The 25,292-nt window shown below is 40.7% G+C and overlaps 1 protein-coding gene across 1 annotated transcript in view; it reads right to left on the bottom strand.

Annotated features, from left to right (window-relative positions):
* EFEMP1 (EGF containing fibulin extracellular matrix protein 1) overlaps window positions 1–25,292 on the bottom strand; it is a 46,245-nt gene that overhangs the window by 6,267 nt on the left and 14,686 nt on the right. The window contains exons 6-8 of the mRNA XM_084262416.1: window positions 6,251–6,373; window positions 2,550–2,669; window positions 174–293 (exon numbers count right to left, since the gene is read on the bottom strand). Coding sequence (XP_084118542.1) covers window positions 174–293; window positions 2,550–2,669; window positions 6,251–6,373 — 363 coding nt within the window. The remainder of the gene's footprint in view (window positions 1–173; window positions 294–2,549; window positions 2,670–6,250; window positions 6,374–25,292) is intronic.

The following is a 25,292-nucleotide window of genomic DNA, read 5'->3' as shown; positions in this document are numbered from 1 at the left end:
CAACTGCATTTGCACCATTAAAAAAATAAATGTCTTGAGGGTTTTGGCTACAAAGTGCACCTCTGTGTGTCTCTGCTTGAATTCTATCCCCTAGTTCATAGAAAGACTTCTGGGGAAATAATTAAAAGAAATAAATTGCTCTTCCAAGATTAAAAAAAAAATCCAATGCTTACCTTCACAGTTGATTCTGTCACTGCTCAGCTCAAATCCTGGATTACACTGACAGATGAAAGAACCCAGAATATTGTAACACTGTTGTGCACATGGGTTATTGGCATCACACTCGTTTATGTCTGAAAGGAAAAATGACAGATCTTTATCTTGTGTAGCTTGTAATTAGGCTGATTAAATGGATTAGTTCTTAGTCCGGGTCTACTGCTTAGCAGAAACTCAGTTGACTCTATCAATATAGATCTGCAGTCACTGGAACAATGTCAAGTCTATGCTTTACATTCCATGTAGAAAGAGTATTTTTCCAGGAATGAGAGTTATTCATGTGTGTGATGAATTCTTCCCAAAATGTTTAGTGTGGCTATTAAACTCCACATTCCAGTGTCTTTTTTTTTCAGGTAAAAAATGCCAAGTCTCTATAAATAATTGATATAAGAAACACATACTGATAAGACCTCTCAGTATGCAGTAGTTAAGATTTATTTGAGCTATTTATTACTCTTAAAATTTGTTATTTTAAATTCCATTACAATTATAACATGAGCCTCTGAGGCCAGTAGAGTTTTGCAATGCTCAAAGACCTAGACCATATTGGGGGAAGGTATGTTTCTGTGCTAGATTTTTTCCATGATGTGCCCATCCTCAGAACATATGTGAGAACGCTGTGGTATGAGAAGAGAAGCAATTTTTAATGGCAGGTTTATATAACTGTAATCACCTCTGGAATCTGTAATGCTGCGTTTTCATAGGCTGTTGACTAATTGCTGTTCCTCTGTCATTCACTTTGTAGATGTTAGTGATTTTGTTTTTTCCCCCTTGCATTCTTGCCCTGTGTGTTTTCCATTTGTATTTGTGTTTATCAGCTACAACAATTAGTAGAGAGCTGCATTTGGGGGAAAAAATCTTGAGTTCATGGCTTTTGCAAATGCTTAGAAATGTCAGCAGCACTTGGGTCTTTACAAACACAATTAAAACAGGCTAAGAGTAAGCATTCACAAACACTGAACCAATAAGGAAGGTAAGAAATCTAGGAGTGATGAACCTCACAGTCCTGAAAATAAATGGTAATAGTGGAAAACTGATTTGATGCTTTTTCTTCCTCCTTTTAGTTAATTTCTGGCAAGGGTGCAGAGAGAGTACACCCTGGCAGAGCTACCAGATGGGATAAAGAAGCTAGCCAAAGCTGGAAGTCTGTTTTCCTTCAAAGAACTATTGACCCACTTTCAATATATGCAAAAGTTGTAACACACATGTAATCAGTACAGCTGTCAAATATCACTTCTGCCAGATGACTGTTGCAGATGGGAAAGTCTGTCTGTCTTGATGCTGCTACCATTAATATACTTAATATTTACTTCACCTTTCCTGGTGGGAATATGGCTTATTAGGCTGGGAGGCCAGCAAGTGAGAGAAAGGTCATTTTGGTGAAGCACCCAATGAACTTGAAGCTGTGGAAAGGGTCAGACAACTTGTCATGTGGTTATGTTGTTTCCATGTACAATTTTTTATCCTGTTGTTCGGTGAAAAACAAGGAATTCCCCTCTTGCTTCAGTGCAATGCAGTCTGCAAGGCTACTTGTTAAGATCTGGCAATGCTTGGAAGTAATGGTAGAAGCTGGAAAACCCAGACTGAGAAATATATATGTATGTAATATAGACTTTATATAAAGTTATAGCCATAAAGAACTTCTGATTATCGCTGTCACCAATCTCTTGATACCTTTTTACAGCCATTCTTTGTGCTTCAGCAGTAACCTTTTTATTTCTCTAATTTTTCTAGAACAGAACTTATTTCAAACTTAATAGGAGTCTTAACAGTAAAATTTGCTAAAAGCAGGATCACTTTGAAAGGGTTACTCCTAATGATCCTTGCTGCCATTTTTAACATTGTTTTCTAGATATTGAAACGTGACATTCATAGATACTTTCTTTCATCACTAAATTGATGGTGTGCTGAAGGTAATTAGAGTTACAATGTTGCTTCCTCTGGATTTCTAGTTCTCCCTTGCCATACAAACTGGGAATAACATCATGAAATCCAATGATAATGCAAAGCGATTCCCCAGAACTAAAAGAATAACTAAATGTAAGATTAAATAATCAACATAAACCTTCAGGGTTTCAGTTGCTGAACCAGATGCTGCTCAGAAACAAAACTTAGGTTTTCAAGAAGGTTCCAATTTTCTCTCTAACCTGCTGTCCTCCTTGGATCAGTTGCAAGAGAGCCTCTCAATACAGCAACTGGTTTGATGTGCTGGTCATTTATTTCCTCTGAGTTGGGATGAAGATCCTTAGATTTCAACTGTGGCAAGTCATATGCCACTACTTGTCCTTGTGCCAGGTGAGCTCATGTGTAAGTACATGTGGAGAAGCTCTTACCTACGCAGGTGTGGTTGTTGGATGCCAACTGGAAACCAGCATTGCACTGGCAAAAGTAAGACCCAGGAGTGTTCATGCATCGGTGGTGGCAGTACGGGGGCAGGGTGCACTCGTCAATGTCTGGGTTATCAAGAAAGAGATTAGTTCAGATTGAATCACAGCAGTTCACTGTTGCTATCTCATGTCCCAAGAAGCTGTAAAGTTAATTGCACCTGATTAAAAGCAGGAAGAAAGCTTATGTGAGGTAGGTACTGCTTCTGTGGAGATTAGTGGGAGAGATATTTTACTTGAAGCAGTTTTTGTAACACTTAATGCTGATTGTCTCCCAGCTACTGAGTTTAATACAAATTCCACCTTTATTTTCCACTTTTATTTAGTTCCATAGTACTGCTTAGTCTTACTTTGTATAGGTAAACCCCAGAATATATTGTTTTGCTTCTCAGCCAAGATTTCCTGTGATCAGACATGATGCTGACCAACCCAGTGAATGTCCCTTGTAGCTCTTCTATAAAACCCTACATGCAGCACCCTGAGCATGTGCTAAATCTTTACAGCTCCATGAGGAAGAACAGATTTCTGTGTTGTACAAGTACAGGGAAATGGGGAGGGTAGAGGATTAATGGCCTGAAAAGGAAAACAGGTGGCTGTGCTTCAGCAGGGAGTCCCCAGAAACTGGCTTGTTACCCCAAGGGGCTGCCACTGCTCCTGTTCTCTCTTCTCTGCTCTCCTGCATATCCCTGTATGGCAGAACCAGCACCTTCTGGCTGTGTGCTCTGGTGCTGAGGAAGGCGAACAGACTGGTTGAAGTTGGTGCTAGCTCAGGCAGTAATAAGTTTCCACAGACCCTGCCTGTAGATTAGCCTTGGTTTTGAGGTGGTACAGGCTGCCTTTCCAAGTTCCAGCATTCCTGGTGTGCACTGGAGCAGGCTTTTCACCTGCAGATCATACAAAATACGCAACAGCCCGTTCTTTTACCCCTCTGCATTTTAAAAAAGTTTCCTTGTGTCCTGGAGGAGATGCTGCGTGTGTTTTTTTTGTGTTCAAACCCCATTATTTATTACCCCACGATGCTGACTGTGCATGTATGTGCAGCAGTCCTCTTTAGTTGTGGCCTGTTTGAGTTGGGTGAAGAAATCCACGCCGTGCTCTGTGCATGTACACAATGTGATATTTCAAAGGCTCAATGCTCAGACAAATAAGACCAGTTTGCACTGGAACAAAGAAAGGCACTTCCCATATCCATGCCAGATCTTGAGTTTCCTACCTCCAGCTGTTTCCACCATAGATGTGTTTAAAAAGAGGCCAAGACTCTTTTTTTATAATGAGGAAAGTGTTTGTTTTAATATCAAGTGAAAAAATAATCTTCAGAAGTTAACCCTTTCTTTGTCAAATTTACAGTTGTTTAGGTTTTGGGTGGTTCTGAATGAAAAGATGCCGGAAAATTCCTGGCTATCTGTACAGTAGTGATTGTTGCTGTAACTCTTTTGTTGCAGAGAGAAATTTGGAAGTAGAAATGGAATAAATTAGGAGGCACAGTAGATCTCTTGCATCCTTGGCTTTTACAGGACTGAGGTCTAACAAATTGCTGTTTAAAGATCTGATTATACAATATAGGTGCACGAGCAGTCCTATGCTGCTAACCTAACTCTGATTCCAGGGTCTGACTCTCATTCAGTGGGAGCTCTTGCAGGATGAGGCACATCAGCTCCACACAGATCTAAGGACCAAGCATCATTAGCCAACTCTTCTGTTTGAAGTAATGCTGGAAAACAATCTCTTCTATCTTCACTCCATGTTTCAGAGAAGACCAACTTAGCAATATGTGAACAAGGAAACTTTGAGTGGAAAAAAAAATCTCAAAAAAAGTCCCAACCAACCCAGAAACGATTAGTGAATTCAGATTAAATCAATCAATTGTTAGAAGTGAGTCCTTTTCTCCCTCTACCTTTAAGCCAAAATAGTTTGGAAAAATTTCTTTCAAATTTGAGAAACATTTCCTCCCATATGGAGAACCTCTATCAAGATCTGGCCCCGAGAACATTTTCTGGCTAAGTTGTTATAAAATCCCCAAAGACAGGCTTTGTTCTGAAATGCTGACAGGACAGAGCGTAGGGATGTACTTATAATTTAGGTCAGTGGGTAATATGTAACACAGGTGTTATTCTTGGTTTTGACCTAAATAAGAGAAGGGAAATTTCACTTTCCAGCCATCTTCACATATAGATTTAGATGCAAAAATATATTCCCATGTAGATAGAAGGGTGGAGCATTCTGCTGCTTCTCTCTGGCCTCCTGTAATGTGTCCCATGAGACTTTTAAGGTAATGCCATGGGCCTTGGCATTGTAAGTGCTATTGCACAGCAGTAATAGACTTAACCTGCTTTAAAACATCTAGATAAACACCAGGTATTTTAAAAAAAGCATTTATAAAGATATTTCTCTACCTACATTCCAAACTAATTAGCCTAATCTTGCACAGAGAATTGAGGAAAAATCAGATCTATCTGTTTACACCAGTTTTACAGTTCAGGGTCTGATCTGCATCTCTTGGGAAAGAGGTAAGAATTTTGAGGTTGATTCCTACAGCCCTTGGCTCAGAACTCTGAAGGAAGAGCCATGCCCAGAAATTTAGATTAGTCTAGATGGGTATGGAAACTTCCCCAGCTTCCTTCCTGCAGGTCGTGCTGGGCAGTGACTGCCTATAGCCTTTGCAAGGATTATTGAAAGGGAGGGAAATAAAACTGAAGTTCTTAAACACTTTCAAATGCAGGATATGTAACACCAAGAAAAAAGAATAGCTGGAGCTCTGTTTCTGTTCTGAGGACAAAAGAAAACCCCCAATGTTCTTCTACACTGCATGAAACCAGTCTTGTGTCTTATAAGGGATGGTCTTGAATATCACCTCATGATGTATATATTTGATTCTCTTATTTCACAGCTGTTTTTATTATCTGACAAACCCAAGGCTCAAGGCTGAGTGCATATAAAAGCAATTCATCCACTGAAATCATGATTAAAGAGGTGTTAAAAAAAGGCTGAAGGAGGGCTTCAGGAGCGGAGTAATGGTGCTTTTGCATAATGTCCCCAAACGAGGATGGAAAAGGGAAGATGCAGTGTTTACACTGCACTTGGATTTAATTTAATGCTGTACTTGCATAGCTCCCAAGGGTGCTGATAGTTTATTTTGGCACAAAGAATAAAGTGTAGTGGTTTATAAGTTGCAAATATCCTATACCTGCATTCAGAGTTTCCATCTCTTTCATGTATACTCATAAAACTGAGTACTGAAACAGACTGTGCAAGGGGCTCTGCAGAGCAGGGCTTAGCTCTCTGTGAAGGTAGGGCTTTGTCCTACAGCCCTGAAGTCAAGGCACCCTGAGGTCAGTGGAAAGAGCCTTTAGTTTGCTGCTGTAGTGGACTTATGACTCTGGGATATGAGGCAATACCCCAATGCAGATGCTGACCACAATGGTAACTGTTAGGGAAATGCATCTCAAAGCTCAACTCCAAGTGTTGATTATACTTAAAGCAGACTCTATTCCACGTCTTAGTGGTTAATTATTGCAAAGAAGTGATTATCTATTGCATTTTAAAGTTATATAGCGATTTTACACTACACATACCTATACACTTTATAATCAACGTAAATTTTGCAACAGTAGATGATGAAAGAGAAGAAGTTAGTCTAGAGCAACACTTACCCACACATTGGTCCCCTCGTTTCTGATAGCCTGGAGGACACTGGCAGCTGAAGGACCCTCTTAAATTGACACATACTTGGTCAGCTCTACAGTTATGGGTTCCAGTTGCACATTCATCTATATCTTTATTAAAAAAAAGGCAAATGCAGGATTAGTCTAAGTTCACTTAAAATATTTAGCCTGATGAAATGCTTTATGCATCTTTAAGCTACCTATAAGCGAAGGCAGCAAAGCTCAAATATACTCCAAAAAAGTCGTCTGGGTGCTTATTCCGTTTGCAGGCTATAAAATGTTATCAGATTTCAAACAGCTTTTAACTCTGATATATTGTATTTAGAAATGTTTGTGGCTATGGCTATTTAAAACAATCAGGTACTCTTCTTGGTCAAATAACAGCAATATTTTTTACTTACCACTATAAAACTTTGTGTAAACTTCCTGCAACTTTAGAATATTTTTATATTTTAGTCATTTCACTTTTTCTCCCCCCATGCTGCTGGTTTGTTGCATGTTGAATTACTCTGGAATGTTTCAGCAAATGTAGTTCAGCCCTTTCTCAAGAAGAGGAGTTAGAAATATGTTGCTCTGCTGACGTTAAAAAGACTCTGGTGATCTCTTTTGCATGGTTCTTGTGCTCTGTACTTTGGACAGGGACTTGGAACTTGGTATATGGTGGCCTTCTCATCAGGAAGAGATCTGCCTCTTGTCATTCCTGTGAAAACTCACCTAATTCAGTCAATCTGTGAAAGTTTCTGGAAGCAGTTTGTGTGTGTTTTTATTTGACCAGTGCAGCTAAAAAACTTGACTACTAGAGCAATACTTTCCAGTGTCATTCAGGCAGCTTATCATTCACACTAAATACAGGTTAAAACCACCGTTTGGGTTTTGCCTAGTCACTGTGACTGCTGGAGGTACTTAATTTTAATTAAGCTGCATGTGCTGACAAATAGGTCTCTTCAAATGGAATCCAAATTTGCTTTCTCATCTGAACATACAAACTGTTGGAGAGCTTTCTAGTGTAACCTGACACAGTACAGTGAAAACGCTTTTTAATCTTGGCATTGTACACAATTTGGAGACTCTAGGCTGAATAAACAAATTCCTTAACTTATGATCTCCAGTTTACAAATCTCAGCTGACCTCTCTATTTGTATAGGCACTGGGGATGTTAGAACATCACCAGTGGCAGATTCTGGGTGGTGCTTTGGAAAAAATGATGGATTCTTTCTCGTAGCGAATGAAAACAATTTCAACCACAAGATTCAATAAAAAATAAACCATCAACAGTTTGAATTAATTCTCAGTGTTTGTCCTTTCCACAAGTGTCCAAATATTTTACATACATCTTCTCTTTACCCAACAGGAAAAACAAAGTCCTCTTATGTTAGCCTGCTCTTTGCATTTCTGGGTATCATCAGCCTGAGAGCTGCTGTGCTGATGCAGGATTTGCTGACTGCATTGTTCTGTACAGCTGAAAAGCACATTCTCAGGGGTAAAGACTTTCAGGGACTGTAGCTGGCTGCCTCTTACCAACCTGACACATCATTAAGGGCCTGAGCCAAAGCATGGTGGAGCAGGGGCTTCGCTGGGCTTTGCGTGTACTCCTAGCTCCTACAGAAGTTGGAAATAACATGGCTATAATACGGTTAAAGTTCTTTGTTGAGGAGTGTACTGGAACAAAGGGAATGCATTTGATCTTTAGGAACTTCATATATGGAGATAACTTGAGTTCCTTTTAAAATGGATTATTTGAAACTCATTAAATCCTTTATGTTGCTGTTTGCACCCAGGCCTTAATTTCCATTTAGCTTAACTTCTATGGTGTAACAAGCTACTCCAGCTGAAATGACCCAAACCAGATTGTGCTTATGCATTCAGGGTCTGGTTTCCCCACCCCCACCCCCCCCAAGCATAAGTTCAGTTTGAAAGAAAAAGAAGTATTTAAAATTAGTGTTTGATTTGGAAACTCTTGGAGGATTTGAGGCTGCAAAGATCTGTGTTCATAGGAACAAGCTTTTCTTGATCCTTGTTTCAAGGAATCCTTTAGAGGTCCCTATGCTGCTTAATTTAGGGTCCTGAACTGTGCTGCATATTTGCTGTGACCATCCTGTCATGTGTCTTCTACATGCTACGAAAATGGCTTTCAGCATGTAATGCTCTTGGTGGATGTCAAGAGAGATTTGTTAGTTGTGTTCCTTTGCATTGCCATTGTTCCTTTTGCCGTTTTGGCTAGGGAAGCAGGTATTGATGGAAATCCATCAAACTCCAATTGTTCTGGGTTTTTTTGTGGACTTAACTGCATCTTTACTGAACTGCCTAAGGTGAGAGGTAGAGGTGGATGGGAGGGCAGCCTCTGGCTGTCACTGGGGAAGGGCAGTAGGTGCTGCTCACATCTGTGCAGATAAATCGGTCATGTTAGAGGAAGGCTGACAGCTTGAAGATCAAGTTTCTGAAGTGTTTCAAGAGATATATTGTGGGAGGAGAACAATAGGCTATGACAGAAAGGCTTTAGTGCTGGAATGTTCAGTTCTGATTTGTCTAGTATTGCAATAATTAGATATGTCTACTGTTGTGACTGATACAAGGGAGAGGAAGTGAGAAGACTTCAGTGCTGAGAGTGGTGCCAGATGTAAGTTGTGCTGGTGTGATACCAGAAGCAGCCCAGCCCTTGTGGTGTGTGGAAAGAAGAACTGAGGGATTTTTGCAATGTGATGTTACTGCACAGATCTCTGCATCTCTGCTTTTGCTAAGTGAGGCCCAAAGAGAAGTCTTAAGCTTCTTGGCACTTGAATCGTCCTCCACTAGAGAAGTAATCTTTTTTTTAACTGTCCTGAGAGTTAGTGGAGCAACAGAGGAAGCAACATCGATGCTGGAGTTCTCCTTAGGATGAAGCTGACCAGCTCCATTTTTCTCTGAGGTGGCAGAGTTATCTACCAATACGGAGAGGCTTCTCTCCTCACATGAAATGGTATGATGTTACATTGGTGCTGCCTGTATTGATCTGAGATTAGTGCCCATGGTTCTTGAATGGGCAGATTATCTATCTGCAGTTGGTAAAGTCTCCCTGAACTCTGATCTGAAGTTCCCAGATTTTCCTGACTATGTTGCCTCTGTACAGAAGTCTCTACCTCCTAGGTCTTCACTCCATTGTATTATAAGAACTTCCTTTTTCCAGTTTAAATCAGACTTTTCCAATCTGTTAAATCCCTAACTTGTCAATTGTGCAGTGCCCTCAGATTGTGTGATGGTTTTTTGGCAGCTGCATCAAATACAGTAATGCAGAGACAAGTCAGTGGCTGTATGAACCATCCGACCATCTCATTCCATTTGATGTCTCTTGACAAAATCCCTGGACTTAAGTGCAGGCAGTAAATGAGGGTGTTGAGAATCCATACTCTTGGTTTCTGCCTACTGGAGGTACCTGGGACCAGCCTGATTTGGTATCTGAAAACCCAGAAATCTGGGGCAAGGATGTGATAGAAATTCCTCTGTGAACATCAGAGCTCACCAGCTTTAATCCTAAGAGCAAGATAAATTTGTCTGGCCTTTCCTCTGCAGCACAAATGTTTAATAATGTGTTACGTGCATGTGTATTTATAATAATTAAAAAAATTAAATCAAGACACTCTGCTGCACACACTTGTGTCTCTGGGGAGAGGGTGAGAGAACAAACATGTGACAGATGTTTGTCATGTTGCTTAATGCACTACTGGAAAGCACTCAAGATACCACAGTGATGAGTGCAGTATAAGAAACAGATCTGAAAGAAAATAATGGCCTTTTACAAGCTCATTCTTGAGCATCTTTTCTCTGCATCCTCTCTTCCAAGCTTGGTGTCATCACGATAAATTCATTTCAGTGTTTCAGCAACTGATGCCACAGCTGAGGCTTCTACCTTAAGTTATCTTGTAAGCTATACCTGCTAGCATGTTCCTCACAAGCTTTGTTTAAATTTCTTTTCTAGATGTTACACACATTTGTTCACTCGGGTAGGCAACTGAAATTACATCAGTAAACAGAAATTAGAACTGTAATGTTAAATGCACTTTCTCACCTCAGCTAACACTTTAAAAGGTGGTGCTCTTACAGATAAGTGCTGTAAGTCTGCATTAAATTCTTAAACAGCTGGAATGGTATTTGATTATTGATGCATGTGACCTGTCAATATGGATTAATTCTTAAAACCATGGTGTCTGTGTCACTGAGTCTGATCTTAGGTATTGCTCAGATTTTTATTCCCAGTTATCCTCTGGACAGGTGCAGCCTTGGTCTATTTGGAAAACTTCCTTTGAAATAGACTGGGTGTCTTTAGCAGGTTGATCTTATTTGAAAACAGAGCTGGGTTATGTTCAGTGTCCTGGTCACTGTAATAACCAAACTCAGGTAATCCTGTAGCCTTTCAATAGACAAAAGCAAATGTAAAGGATTTATTTCTACTTCAAGTAGTTATGAAAACTTAACAAAATTTGTAAAGTGTGTTTGGATTGAGTGCTTTAACTACCACATGTTGTTCATAGGTGTTACATCCAGAATACTACCCTGAAAGAATGTGCCAGTTTCGAAGCCAAGTGCTTGGGGGGACTGCGAACCACTGAATTCAGGTTCTCTCAACAGTCTGCATCCAGATCCAGTGAGCATCATGACAGAGTCATCATGTGACTCTCATTCTGTTTTTCCTGCAGGTTTGGGCTCAGTCACACCTTACTGTTCCCAAAATGGTCCTCTATCAAGTTGTGATGGTAAAACATTAAACTGATGTACAGAGGCAGAGGCAATACCAGAAGTAGGGGGAGGAATGTTACAACTAAGGATGTGGGTCTCAGTCAAATTACGTGTAAGCCACACTGCTCTTTCAGATGTGTTTATGGAAGTCCTCAACTGTCCTATGGTAAATACAACCACCAGACCCCAACAACTCATCCTAACATAAATACAGCCCTGTGCAGTAATCCCTAGGCTGCTCTAGAAAGCTAATTTTAGAAGACTTCCACATTGCAAACTATCCACAGGTTAAGATAATGCACTGATTTGTCTAGACTACTGTTTGAAGCTTGCAAGGTGCTGCAGAAATAATGTGAGAACCATTGAGGGCAGCAGAGCTTGCTCCTGTACTCCTTCAAAATATAAATCAACTTGCATTTCATAGTTTTAATTCCACAGGCCTCACTAATAGCTATACCCAGTGATTCCCTCATTTTCCAAAAATGCACCCATGCTCCCTCTTGAAGTGATTTACACAATTATGTCCTTCCACTGCTGACTTTGGCAGCCTGCTCTGTATTTCAACCACCAGTTGTGTACAAAAATTTTTCCTGACCTGCTTTTTAGCTATAGCTTTCTCTAGTGTATGGCTCCCTGTTTTAGAGCTAGCTAGCTTTTTGACTTCTCTGCCCCAAGCCATTCTGTCAGGCTCTTATCTACATCCATAAAATTCTTTCCTAGCCTCTCTTTCCACCTACAAACCTGGCTCCATTCCCTTCGTGCTGTGACTCACTTTTCCCAAACCCCCTGACTCATGCTGCTTGCTCACTTATGCAACAACTTAATCTCTGTAATTTTCTTTCTATCATTAAGAGAAGTACCTAAATCCACGAGATACGTTTCACCAGGGCTTCCAACTTTTGTAGAAAACGAAATGTAAAAGCAATCTATGTCTATTTTCTTATTTAAGCTATTTAAAGCTTTTTTTCCTCTAGCTCATATCTGTATTTTGTGTTCAGAGCTGGAAAAATGTATTTTTAACTAACTCAGGTATGTCTTACTCCTGGCACTGGAAGTGCTCAGCTTCTTTTTGCTTACTGGCTCTCAACATACTGCAATTTACTACAGCATCTTTGTACTCTCCTTGTTTGTGCATAGATTCATCTGTTCAGACAGGTCTCACAGTGTCTGTAGGTTGCTTTCTCTATTCTGGTCTGTAGTGATCTTGTAAGCAGGATGTATCAAAAAGAGGGCTCTTAAAATGACCTTATGGGATTCAAATTCCCATTTCTGCCCCCACTGCACAGCAGCAGCGGAGCAGCTTCTAAATGGCTTATACAAACCAGAACCCAGAATGATTCCACTGATGCCAGTGTTGCACTTGTCACTGGCTCTGGTGAAGCTGTTCTCCATTTGCTTTGAATGTAAACAATAAATATTTTAGTTAATCGGTTGAATTTTTTTGAGTTCTCAGTGTGAGTGAGACCAGAAAGTAACTCTGTCTATTTTCCTAATAGATTCATCTGCACTGAAAACACTGCCTCCCACGTAAGCAATGGCACCAGTGAGTCTGATACCAGAGACACAATGACCTGCACAGTACTGCAGGTATCCTGGACAATTTACTTTGGGATTCCAGAAAACCTTTCGCTTTGTCCATTTCATTAGCTTTCCTTCTGTCTGTGAGGCTTTTCTAATTTGTATTTTTAGAATTAACCACTTGAAGGTAGAATACTTGAAGAAATTGGTTCTTCCATGAATAGAGGCTTGCTTATTTTACCAAATTAAGTACTCTGTCTCTTATTTATGCTTCTTATATTGTTCTTGCAACTGAAGCCAAGCTCACTGCTATGTCGTTTCCTGGATCCTCCCTGATCCTTTCTTACACATAGGAACAACACTAGCAACCTCCAAATTCCCTGGTTCCCTCCCCAGCCTTAGCAAGCTATCAACAATTTCTGTCAAAGGCTTTTCTATTTCCCTTGCTACTTCCTTCAGCATTTGGGATGTTATTCATCTGGGCTGGATGCCCAGACAACTTTTAACTCATTGGTGTTGGGAGGCTGCACTTTATGGTGGCAAGTACCAGCACAAAATCTGTTATGTAACATCAGGTCAGTAGGTACCAAAAGACTAAATATTTAGAGAAATTCTTCACTTTGAGTGGCAAAACCTGCTAATAGGGAGACCCGTACTCCAACAGTGCAGTCACTATCCAGTAGTGTCATGAGGTAGTGTCTATAACTCTGCACAACTCCACAGCAGCCCATAAACTCCCTCTTTAGTGCTCGTTTTTCTTTCCCTTTTAAATTTTTCCTTTGGCCCTTTCATGTGAAGGATGTTGGAGTGATTGCCCTGGTAACAAGTTTTCACAGTTGAGTGAAGGTAACCTGCACAAATACTTGTTTGCACAGGAAAAATATATGTAAGAGCCAAGACCTACATTTAAGCAAATATGTGAGGTAGGATGTTTAAATTAATGAGATTTTCATGAAAAACTGCACGACTTTTGCTGGGCTGAAGCATTTCCCCTCTCAAATTTGAGAGTACAGCAAAGCAAGCTCCTAGTACATTGGTCTTTTAGTACCTCTGGACATCACAGCAAGACAAAACAGAAGTATTAATGTAGAAAATGTACAGGAAAAAAAAAGAACTGGATGCAGTGCAAGGGACTTACAGTCCCTGTTTGATTTCTGTGTTTGGACTACAAAAGTTTCAGTAATTACCATGAAGTTGGGAGAGCTCCCCAACCAGGGTGACTTCATGAATATGAAGGTACAGGAAAAGAAAGCATCCTTCTATTTACTCAACAGTTAACAAGGGATTAAGCTGTAATAACCAAGTCTGTGGCCTGCAGTGCTTTGTCACAATTATGTATTGTCTTTGGTATGTCCAAACTGACTTGACTTATCACATAGAATAGCTAAATAAAGGAGTGAGCCATAGCTTTCAGCACTAGAACATCTCCCACATGTTTGTTTGGGAGTGGCAGGCAGCTGAAAAGGGGGGTGGGGGGAATGAATGAAGCTTTGAATAGATGCTTTGCTTCCTTTCTCTACCACTTTGCCTCCACCTATGATGGTACCTTCCTTCTCTAGCAAAAGCCATGCAGTCTGTAAATCACACTGCAAAGGGGAAGTGGCTTTGAATTCTGAGATCTTTCTGGTTTTTGAAGACTGAGATGCTATAGGCAACTGAACATGCTTTTCCTACCCTGGATCTCAACATAAGACAGTATTCAACAATCATTACATTCAGGTGGTGACAAGGTGAGGGTGCTTCACCTGAGTCTGCACCCAAGCATATATTCTGCTCCTCTGCCTTCTGCACAGTGCCATCAGTGCTGGGCATGGTACAAGAAGTTAAAAAGCCCAGTGCTGTGTTATGACTTTTTCTATGTTGTGCCCTGAGCTTTTTCAGGCTCCCACTGGCACCAGCCATGGTTCAACACAGCTTGTAAGAACATGCTGATAAAAAGATACACTTTGTTATCAAATCATAACCAGACTGAATTCAAGGAAGGTGACACACACAATGCTGTTAAATAATACAGTAATTTAAATGATTACTACAAATATGAATGGTATGACCAGAATGACAACAAGTTAGTCTGATACATGGCCACAAAAACCATTCCTAAGAGGCATTTAACAATAAAATTTTCTATCCAGTGTTACTTCAACATTTTTTATTGAAATGAGCACATAGATATGAATATATGTGTGTGTTTAAAGTTCCTCAAAGGGAAGGGTACTTTATCCCAGTTGAAGATCACAATATAAACTCTTAGCCTTCCTGTGGCAGTCTAGCAGAAGAAGGTTCTATGGCTTTGGTTGATCTATCTTAGCTTAAAACTTGTATCTTGGGCTTTATTTCTGCTGGGGCCATAAATGCAACCATACATTCTTTCCAGTCACAACCCAGTAATTGGGTGCAATGTATCTGCAAGTCTCAGAGTGCTTCAAAAATGTGAGATGCCACAACAGCAAACTTCTCTGATTTCTATTACAATAGCTTTTTTTCCCGTCTCTCTGGAGTATTTCCTGCTGTTGCTTTCTTGTGACTTTCTGCTAGAGGTCTAACAACTTGTGCTTTTTGGTTCATGCCTGCCTAAGTGAGGATCACCCACCCATGATGACCAATGCACTTGGACTATACTCAAAAACAACAAGGGTGGATTAAACTATTCCATTATTGCAGATGAAAGAATTCTCCCCGACATCTGGCATATCATCTTCAAAACTGATATGGAATGCTTCCATAAATTCAGCTTAACATTGTTTTTGTGAGTGTTCCAAAGTATTTTTAACATGAAGAAATAGCATGCAAACTAATTTCCCATTTGAAAGTAAATGTCTTGTTCTTATTTCTAATTCACCCAGTTATTAAAGGGAAAAAAAGAGATGTTCACTTAACTTGAAGCATACTGTTTACTTAAGTTAATGGAAAAGCTAGTCAGTGTTTGATGTAAAGCTGCCCCCTTGCTTGAAAGAAAACCAAACAACTGGTTATGAATTATGAATATCTTCTAATAGTTTCCAGAATTATCTGAAGGATGTATTTTTTTCTTAATTATGTACACTTAAAAATTCCAAGTTCCCTATTCATTTCCATTTTGTTTATTTCTCTCCTTGGAAACCTCTTAAGCGTTTTCCTCTAGCTAGACTTGACTGAACAAAATATTACTGCTACAACCTGTAGTATTAGGGAAATAGGGGCCTGAAAGCTCGTTGTGGTTTTTAATTAGGAAGTTGAAGAATCACTCACTAAATCTTTGCAAGCCTTTTCACAGCTCTTAACGCTGGCAGCTGCTGTGTCTCTTGCAAAGGAAAACACAAGCTTGTGCCCCAAAAGTGTGCTTCAAAAATCAACTCTTATTCTGAGACAACAAAGCAAACAGTTCCTACAAAAAACTCTTGTATGTTGGCATGCCTTCAGCTGATTGGGTCCTAATCAGACTGTTCCTCCTTTGAGGAATCACAGTGTCTCCTGACAGTCAGGGAGGCATCTCCATGTGGGAGCTGTTGGCAAAGGTTCTACGATGGGAGGATGCAGCCAGGTGAAGACCTGGTCTGTCTGTGTGGCATTTCCACAGCCTGTGTGACCTTGGGGCTGTGAAGGCAGCTAGTTCCCAGCTGAACAAAGCTCACTAACACAGCAAGCACTGATGCACTGAGCATAAGCTCTGTGCCCTCCAGCCTGAAACACCACAGCCTGATGTTGGGGTTTTTTTGGGTAGTGAATGTGTAGCTTATCAGTGCTCACTCTGTTAACCTAAGAAACAGGGAACCTTAAGATATAAGGGATTTAAGATATATATAAGATGAGGGACTTATAAAATCGGTTCCTTATATCAAATATTCTCAATAAAATCTCACTCTCCTTCAGCTTTTGTAGGCTGAATGAGCTGTTTCAGGAATTATAACTGTAGTTCCCAAGCTGAGAACATTTAAGTTCAAGTGGAGTTCAACAGCAACTATCAGAAGGAGAAGGCTTATCTAAATGATGATATTGTTTTTAGCACTAATCATCCTATCTGTTGGCAGTACCAACATGCTGCAATCTCCACAGCTCCCTACGTAAATAAGCAGATTCCTGATGCTGTTCCAACTCCAGAAATGCCTTTGAAGGCATGATTTAGCTATGAATTTTTCCTACAAAGTTTTGTGATTCTTCTAGTGTTGCTGTGTGTACCCCCAGATGCCTTGTTTTTGAAGATGTGTCTCTAAAATGCATTTAACTTTCACAGTCTAACTGCCAGGCATTGCTCTGCATCGTACCTTATTGGAAAATTAAAAGGATGAAATGGTTAAAAAAAAAAATCACTTTCATGCCTTCTATGACTTTCGAATGATAGAACAATAAAGGCAAATTACAAAAATAGTACTTAAAAAAAGGACACATCAGTTGATTTGGTCCAAAATATACTCTAGGGATGGGAGGGGATTGGAAGAGCAGGGATAGAAAAACACAATGTTCAGGTTGCACAGTTCAAGTGGAGTGAAATGGATGTGTGAAAGTGAAGATTCCTGTGGCAATATCGATTCGACTCTGCTACAGACAAGCAGTGTTACATGTCACTGAGCTAACAGTGCCACCAGGAACAGCATCTTGTAAGGTTTTGTTTGTCTGTCTTGCCTTAAGAATTCCCATTAGTTGGCTCTCCTTAGGAACTTAAGTGGAAAATCCAATTTTCTGTTAATTCTTGGCATGAAGAAGGCTTAAAATGAAGTTTTACAAAGTCTTTGTTTGAAAGAGAATAGATACAAGGGGTGAAGCCAGGTAGGATCAAAAGCAGGGGCACAGTGAAAAATAAAATCTATTCTTTGAAGGTATAACACCCCCCCCCAGCAGTATGAATATTTATGAAGGGGAAAAAAAATGAGCATCAAAGTTAGATGTATCATGATAGAGGTGACTAAGTGGAGGCTAAAGAAAAGAATTGGGGGGAGGGGGGTGGGGGAGAATAAGCAAGGCACATACGTAACAGCTGCTTTTTCACTTACCAAAATAGTGTTTCTAAAACACTCTATTGCAGACTAGCAGCGTGATCTTGTTAGATCACCAAGGGCTTCACGAAGCTTTTTGGGAGACCTGGTGAGTACCTGCTGCTATCTGTATTTTGAAGCTGTATTTTGAAGCTGTTTCTCTGACTCTCAGTCTAATCAGGGCTGTAAGGAGAATGCCTAAATAGCAAGTGTGGAGGTGGTACAGGACAGAACACGTCCTCCTGTGGTGGCACTGTGAGCCCAAGGAGGGGTACATTGGGCTCAGGGCAGAGGGAGCATGGACAAGGAGGGTAACTGCAGCGAGCTGAGGGTGTGCAGCATGCTAAAGATCATAAGTTGGAGGGGTGCTTGGGAAGTATTTGTTGTTCTTTCAAAAACCTGACAAAAAAAACCCCCTTAAAACTGAAAATTATTATTTTTGGCCCCAAAGTAAGATTTTTCTGGGGTTTAGCCATGGAGGGGTTTTTTTCTGTGTTTGGGAACAAAAAAGAAAAAAGACACCAAAAAATACTTTGTTCTTTCAATGAGCCAGTAATAAATAAAAACCAACATTTTAAAAAACAGAAGTTTCCTTGGGAAGAGAGAGTTATTCTGTCTTCCAAAATTACTTTGCCTTGAAATTGCGATTGACTCAGCTCTCGGGCTAAGGATCTGACTTCCCAGCTGCCTTTAAGCAATCAAGTAAAAGTAGCAATTGGGACAGCTTTTCTCTCTCTCTCCCTATCTTTTTTTTTCCTCCCTGGTCTTTGGCTGGGAAGCTGCATGAGCTTGCCTCAGAATAGATGCTGTGCTACCATAATCCTGGCACTTTTCACTGCAAATGAGATTTCGGCAGCGTTTCCTAGAGTAAGCAGAGTGCTCCTGCAGCCTGCTTGCAGGGCTGTGGGGATGGGGAAATGCAGCAACCTGCTTTTGTTTGCCTCAGCATGTGATTTTTCTTTCTCTCTTATACCTTGTGATCTTCGCAGACTTCTGGCGGAGCTTAAAAGGTTAGTTTGAGAAGGGAGGGGTTATCATTTGTTTAGAAAATAAATAGGAAAAAAAGGAGGCCAAATACCAGTAAAGTTCCAGTTTTAAAATATTAAGCTAACACACAACATTGCTGACCTGAAAAGGTCACATGAAGTGGGAGAAAGGATGTATTTAGACTGATTGCCAGGCAGGACGTGGGATCTCTCACTGACTTGGCAGTAGATACTTCAGCTTTTGCTATTAGTGCTGTTTCTAATGCTTCTTATTTGCTGAGTTCTTAAGCTTGACAAGATCCATGCTTTATTTTCCAGTATTTACGCAGTATTAAGCAAGTGTGTAAATCCATTCAGAGAGAGTGAGGCCTGAGCTGCCCCCTCTTTTCTGCTTCATCTTTGGTTACCAGATGTTCAGTGACCTGGGGGAATGGAAGCTCTGAGGGGTTTTCCTTTGGGGTGTGCTATCAAGATAACAAGGTTATTTCCAACAGGTTTAAACTTGCTAAATACAGTGGAAGAGGGCTCTGTGCTTCCAAATTTATCAGAGTGAAGAAAGAAATGACTATTTAACCTCTAACAGAGCTGTTAGAATGTCTTCAGAGAAAACCATAAGATTTAATGGAAATGTAAGCCTCTCTTTCTATGGCCTGACTTGAGGGTACTTGGCTAGCATCAAGTAGAAAGCCTAATGCAGCAGATAAATAATCGCTGCCACATCATGTAAGCACATCATTATCACTGCTGGATGAGATGAAAGGTATTTACAAACCAGAGTCTGCCAGGAGAAGAGAGTCAGCTCAAGCTTGATCCAGCTCCAGCTGTAATCAATAGGAGCCTTCAACTAAACTAGAGCTTAAAGAACAAACTAACTTCTTTTTGAAACACATTACACTTTGAATGTTGTAAAATTAAAGCTGGAGCTCATCAAAAGTGAGGTGCAGAGGGATTTGGTGTCTGAAAGCCCCTTGTTTTATACCACACGGTGTTTGATGGTCTCCAAAATTACACTTCCCACTCTGGTAACCCAAGCCCCCATTTTTCTTTCCCCTCCTTAAATCTCCCACTTTTACTTGCCTCCTGTTTTTCTTCCCTTTATTCCTCTGGGTTCTTCCCTTCTAATTTTTCAAGGCAGAGAATGTGCCTTTGTTTGTTGAAGAGCAAAGCAAGTTTATGGCACCCTATTCATTATATTTATGAATCATATCTAACTGAATTTTTCCCAGAGTCCAAAGGTGGCTGTTTGCCCAAAGGCACCGCTCTCAGCCGCCTGTATTTTCTATTTATAAGGTGTATTTTAGTTTACATCAGAAGCTGAGGGAAAGACTTCTGCTTGATATCACTTCTGCCAAATGAAACCCACAGAGAAGCTGTGGCCAAAGGAACTCTGTACAAAAGTTGTCTGGGCTCTGTAATTTTGTCCACGTGGGTGCATGTTAGTGTATGTTAGGTGCCAATAAAAACAATCTAAAATAGATACAGCACTGTGTGAGCCTTGAGATGATCTTAGAATGTTCAGAGCACAGGTAAGTGAGCGCTGCGAAAGGAACATGCTTGGACAGAAGAGAGTCTGGTAAGAAAAGGAGCTTTTATGAGAGGGCTGTGAAAGAACAAGCAGCTCCTCTGACAATCCCTTTAGTCCATGGAATTCCTGAAAGCGTACTTTACAACTGAATTAAAGCAAATTGTTGTTTTTCAAACTATTTGTGGTTGTGACATAGTTTGGGCACTCCCCAGAACATGATGCTAAGTAGGCAGTGTAGCCAGGGACAGGAGGAATTAACCCTTTGGCTCTCCAAAGGTCTGCGTTAGCAATGGTTTGGTGTCAGGCACATCTCCTAGCTCTGGGTCACGGGCGCTGAGAAGCACCAGAAGCATGGAGCCTACCATGCATGTAGGACAAGTTGCCCAGCCAAAGCCAGGCATTTTGCATCCAGAGACCTGCCAGGAATAAACAGGCATCAGCTCTGTAGCTGACACAGGGAAGGGAAGGAACAGGCCCTGATGGATTTACTGGAGAAGCTTTTTAATGCTTTGTGGTGTAAAATGTTTCTCCTGCTCCTGGCTGCAGGAAAGAAGATGAGCAGGCAGCTTTAGCCATCCTTACTGAAAAGGCAGCATGGAGGCCCTTCCTAGTATTTTTTTTCCAGGAGGTATTTTGATTGGGTTTCAGTCTACTTTGTTCCTTCTTTCAGAAGCATGAGGCCCTACCCAAATTTTGATTTTCTTGCAGATTGTATGAGTGTATGAACTAACTGCCAAGGACATGCATGCAGCCTGTCTGCGTCTCTGCCTTGCTCAGCGATGCCCAGAACACTATCAGTATGCTGCTCAGCATGGCTGTTCCATTGCCTGGCTGTCTCTAGCTCTGAGTAGGCAGTGAGAAATGTTCGATTAAAACCTAATCCAGCCTTTCCACAACCATTGCAGAGGTTAACTGGGGAGCACAAGCAGTGAGGAACATAAGGGCCTCACATGCTGATGAACACAGGCCAATATTGGTTGGCCAAAATAACTTTTGCTCGTAAATTCTTGTAAGATGGAAGAAGAAATTTCTCAATTGGGACTTCCATCAAAGCCATTGGAAAAAGCTGTCAATCACACTCAAGGTTTTCATGATGTCGTGCTGCCTTCCAGAAGGATTTAATTCCAGTGTGACTGACTGTCCACTCAGTTTTGTGGCTGTGTGTTTCAGGGGAGAAAGTCCATGCTGTGCTTGTTCGTGTGCTGGATGGCAAGCAAGCAGTGGCTCTTTCTTCACAGAACTGCCATCTTCCAGTAACTGTTGAGGCAAGAGATGAATCTAGGGAAGACTGATTGTGTCACAGTAATGCCAAGAGCAAAGAACAGAACTGAAAGGTGAAGCTAGGAGCTGTGTACCTGGGCATGAGCGAGATGATCTACTCAGAGCAGAGGAAAAGTAAACATCTACAAGCACATTAATTTCTTACCAATAGGATAAGGGGAAGAACTGTTTAAAATTCTGAAAATGGAAGTGTTTTGATAACTTTACCAATCCTATTATTTATGCTACCATGATTTTTGTTAGTGTGACTGCCCCAAACCTCTGCCTGCAACATTAGGCCTCCTCCTAGTCTAACAAACTTCATGTTACTCGTGGTCTAATGTGGTACCTGTATGTCTCTGTGCTGTTGGCTTGCAGAAGTCCTCATCATTGCTGAGGACTCCTCTGTTCTGCTGAGCTACAAACTCTGGACTGAAAGCTGGGGCTACTTCAAAACAAGCTGCAGTCTAAGAGGAGAGAGTGGAGCGTTTTGAAGGATGACAAGAACCAGCCTGGCAGGTAAAGGTTTTGTTTGAAGCTTTTGCAAGGTAGAACATCTCCAGACAGGGACTGTTGAAGAGGAGGGGAAGTTTTATTAACAAACTGTAAACGTGTAAGGTTGAAGTACCTTGATAACTTTCTTCTATAGCATTTAACTACATTAATTTAGAGACTGGTTTTAATTACTCAGATGCTACCAGTAGATATGCAAAACACTAGAGGAAGACCAATGACAAGACTGGTTTCCAGCAGTCAGAGCATCTACTGTAGTTAGATCTGTATCTAAAGTTAGGATCTAACAGACTGGTAGTACACTCTGGTGATTTTACAGGCAAACAGATCAGTGTGAAAAAAAAGAAATACAAGATCTCAGATAAGAACAAGATAGAATCGTCTGAACCAATTTTAAAGTCTCAAAAACACCTCAGAAATGAAAACTAAGTCATGAAAGTTCTTGTATCCTATTCTTTTCAAAGGAACTGGGAAGTGTTCAGTGTGTTTTAGGATCAAGTCCAAATGATTTTTAAAGAGTTAGGTCTCCTTTTCAATGAAAGGAAAATTACAAAATAAGGAAGCAAAGCATAATAGATAAGTAATGGCTGAATACACATTAAACACCCAAATCTTTTCAAAGCAAATAACAATGACCTCTTATCTACAGAATGTTCAGTACAGAGGTCAATTCTGCATATTGACTTAGAACTCTTGGGTTTTGCTTATTTATTACTCTTGTTTGTGTAGTAATTGTTATTTACTCCATAAGGCTTCATACTTATTCCCAGTATGTGTGCTTGCCTGAAATGTCCAGTAGTAGAGAGCAAAACCACTTGTGCCAGAAAATGAATCTGAGATGGATCTTTGGGACTGTACAGCTACATGTCATGCTGTCCCAAACCAGTTGTGTCTGCTACATCATTCTGCTTCTCATAACAAAGACGATGCTTCTGACTTTCCGGCTACAACAATTTTGCAATTCAGCTTCTAGAAGGGATGATACTGAGGAGATGGTTTAGTCAAGCCAGGCATCACTTCTCCTAGGGAACCTGCTTTGGCAGAGGGGTGGACCCAATGATCTCTTGAGGTCCCTTCCAACTTATATGATTCTGTGATTCCTACAAAAGTGGCATGAACTATCTAGTTAGTCAAAGCAACTATTTTTTTCTCTGGCACAGCAAACTGTTCACACTCCTATCTGGAGTCACTCTAAATCACAGGCTGTGGAGTATCTTGTTTCCTAAAGGAGCAGCTTTATTTCATTAACATCTTGAAACTCATGTCGCGACGTTGCTAATTGTACCATAATTTATCCAGCATCACAGTGTGAATTGCTGTTTTCAGTCAGTTTTTGGCACTTGGCAGCTGAAGTAAAGCAAAGAGGGAAAGAGAACGAAGAATTAAATAGACACAGAAATGGTGTGAAGATGTTCTAGAAGGGACAGCAGTGCAACAAGGTGAAGGACTCGACACCATTCCTATTTAGGCAAGCATTAAGTAGTTGCGTAAGTTTAGGCATGTGCAAGGATGTCAGTGAAACTGCTGGGATCCAAGTGTGTGCCTTGATTGCTGGAACACAGCTAAGTGTGCCTTAATACAGCACCAAGTACAGTGCTTTTCTCTATTAAAATCAGTCTTGATATACTTTCAGTACTTCAAGGAGGTTGGGCATTAGCTGTGAGTAAATCTTGGCATTTATTGCACGATAAGTAGCACAGACACTGATCTGTGAAACTTTACATTTTTCCCAAGTTTGTGGATACACATTGATACTCCTTTATTCTTTATTTTATTACTAAATAAACTCAAAAATCTGCAGAGCTTTGCTTGTAGCAAGAGCTGGGTTGTGGGAGGTTGGGAATGCTATTCAGCTTCTCACTGACCAGTCTGCTTCCCATGAAAATGTTTTCATTCCAACTCAGGGCTGCCCCAGACCTGTGTTACTTTCCCTCATGGAAAGTGCTTCCTCACCTTCATCTTTTGTAAGCAAGCCAGCCAGCTTTGCTTACAAAAAATAAATACAGTACTCTCATAAAAACTTCAGCTCTGAGAAGTGCAGTAAGAGATAGTCTTAGTGCACTTACTTGGTTTTACCCCTAAGAAGGTATATTTTTTTAATCTTCTTAAAGAAAAAAAAGAAGGAATGTGAGCCAGATGTTTAAAAGTGTGAAGATGAAAGGCTTTCTCAGGTGAGCATTTTCACTGCATCTGTGCTTATAGTGCCTTCCAGAAGGAAACTTCCACTGATGACTGGTACTCTCTGTGCTACAGCCAAAAGAGTATTTCTGAATAATTTGGCTAAATAAAATTGAGGAACTGATGTAAAACAGCTATAAGTATAATGGGAAATGAAAGGCAGGGGTGGTGGTGGGGGGTGTGTGTGTGTGTGTGTGTGTGTGTGTGTGTGTGTGTGTGTGTACAAAGAGAAGTCTGCATTTTGAGCATATCTCTATCAGTCCAGGGTGAATTGAGAGGAGGGTTTCTGAGTGGATAGGAACCCCCTTTTTCACATCAAGAATCACAGAATGTTAGGAGTTGGAAGGGACCTTGAAAGCTTATTTAGTCCAAACCCCCTACCACAACAGGAAAGCAGCAGAACACCTTGCCCAAAAAGGTCGTACATTCTCCATCCTGACTGGATAAACTTTCCTGGTCTTGAGGGTCTTATGAACTCCATCTCATCTTGGAGCTGACCCTGCTTTGAGCAGGATGTTTCACTAGCGATGACCTGAGATCCCTTCTCACCTGAATCATTCCACGATGCTGTAAACAGACTCAGCTACTAACCAGAACAGGGACCTGGACCACCTTTTCCCTCTGACTTTTTTACAGTTCTTCAGACAGTGGTCGAGTCAAATGAGGTTTCTGATTAAAACATTTATGGGGGCTGAGTCACTACACTTATTTTTATGCAACCTAAGCACCAAAGTAAACAAAGTCAGGCCAGCTGTGAACTGAGAGGGGAAAAAAACAGTAGGGAAGTCTTTTGGTCATCACTGGGCTAAATTGTGAAATGAGTGCTAAGAATAGTTAACAATGGGCCATAAGCATTTAATTTGTCAAATTAAGGACAAATGATAGGAATGGAAAAACCTGCATGCTATCATTGTAGATTTGAAGGGCTGTTGCCTACCCAGCCCATCCCAACTGCATCCCAATGGGACAACAATGCTGTCTTGAATCTGGATGTGTGTGACTTTATGCCATGAAGCTGGAGTGCATGTGTGTTGATGTGTTGTGTGAGCTTCTGTGGTGCACTGCAAAGATGGTCTCGAGCTGATCCAGGCAGATCCCATGGCTGTCATGCCTGGAATGTTATGGCCAAATCAAAAAACATTTCTGTGTTGCCTTTTTGCTATTTTTCATATTTTTAAACACTTCAGGATCGTTCTTTCTGGCTGAACCCCCCTGAGTGGCCATTCAATCTGTGAAAATCCCAATTGGTCCCTTTGGTCTCTTTAATATTTTGCTTTCAGCCTACTGATCAGAGCTGTCGTAGGAGTGTGACTCCACCCTGAGGACAAGGCGCTGTGAAATGGCTCCTTAGCCCCTGTTTGGTCACAGATGAGGCATGTGTATGGAGCCCC

This window comes from Gallinula chloropus, assembly GCF_964237585.1.
Source record: "Gallinula chloropus genome assembly, chromosome: 3".
NCBI lineage: Eukaryota > Metazoa > Chordata > Aves > Gruiformes > Rallidae > Gallinula > Gallinula chloropus.
This window is presented reverse-complemented; position numbering and strand designations above follow the sequence as displayed.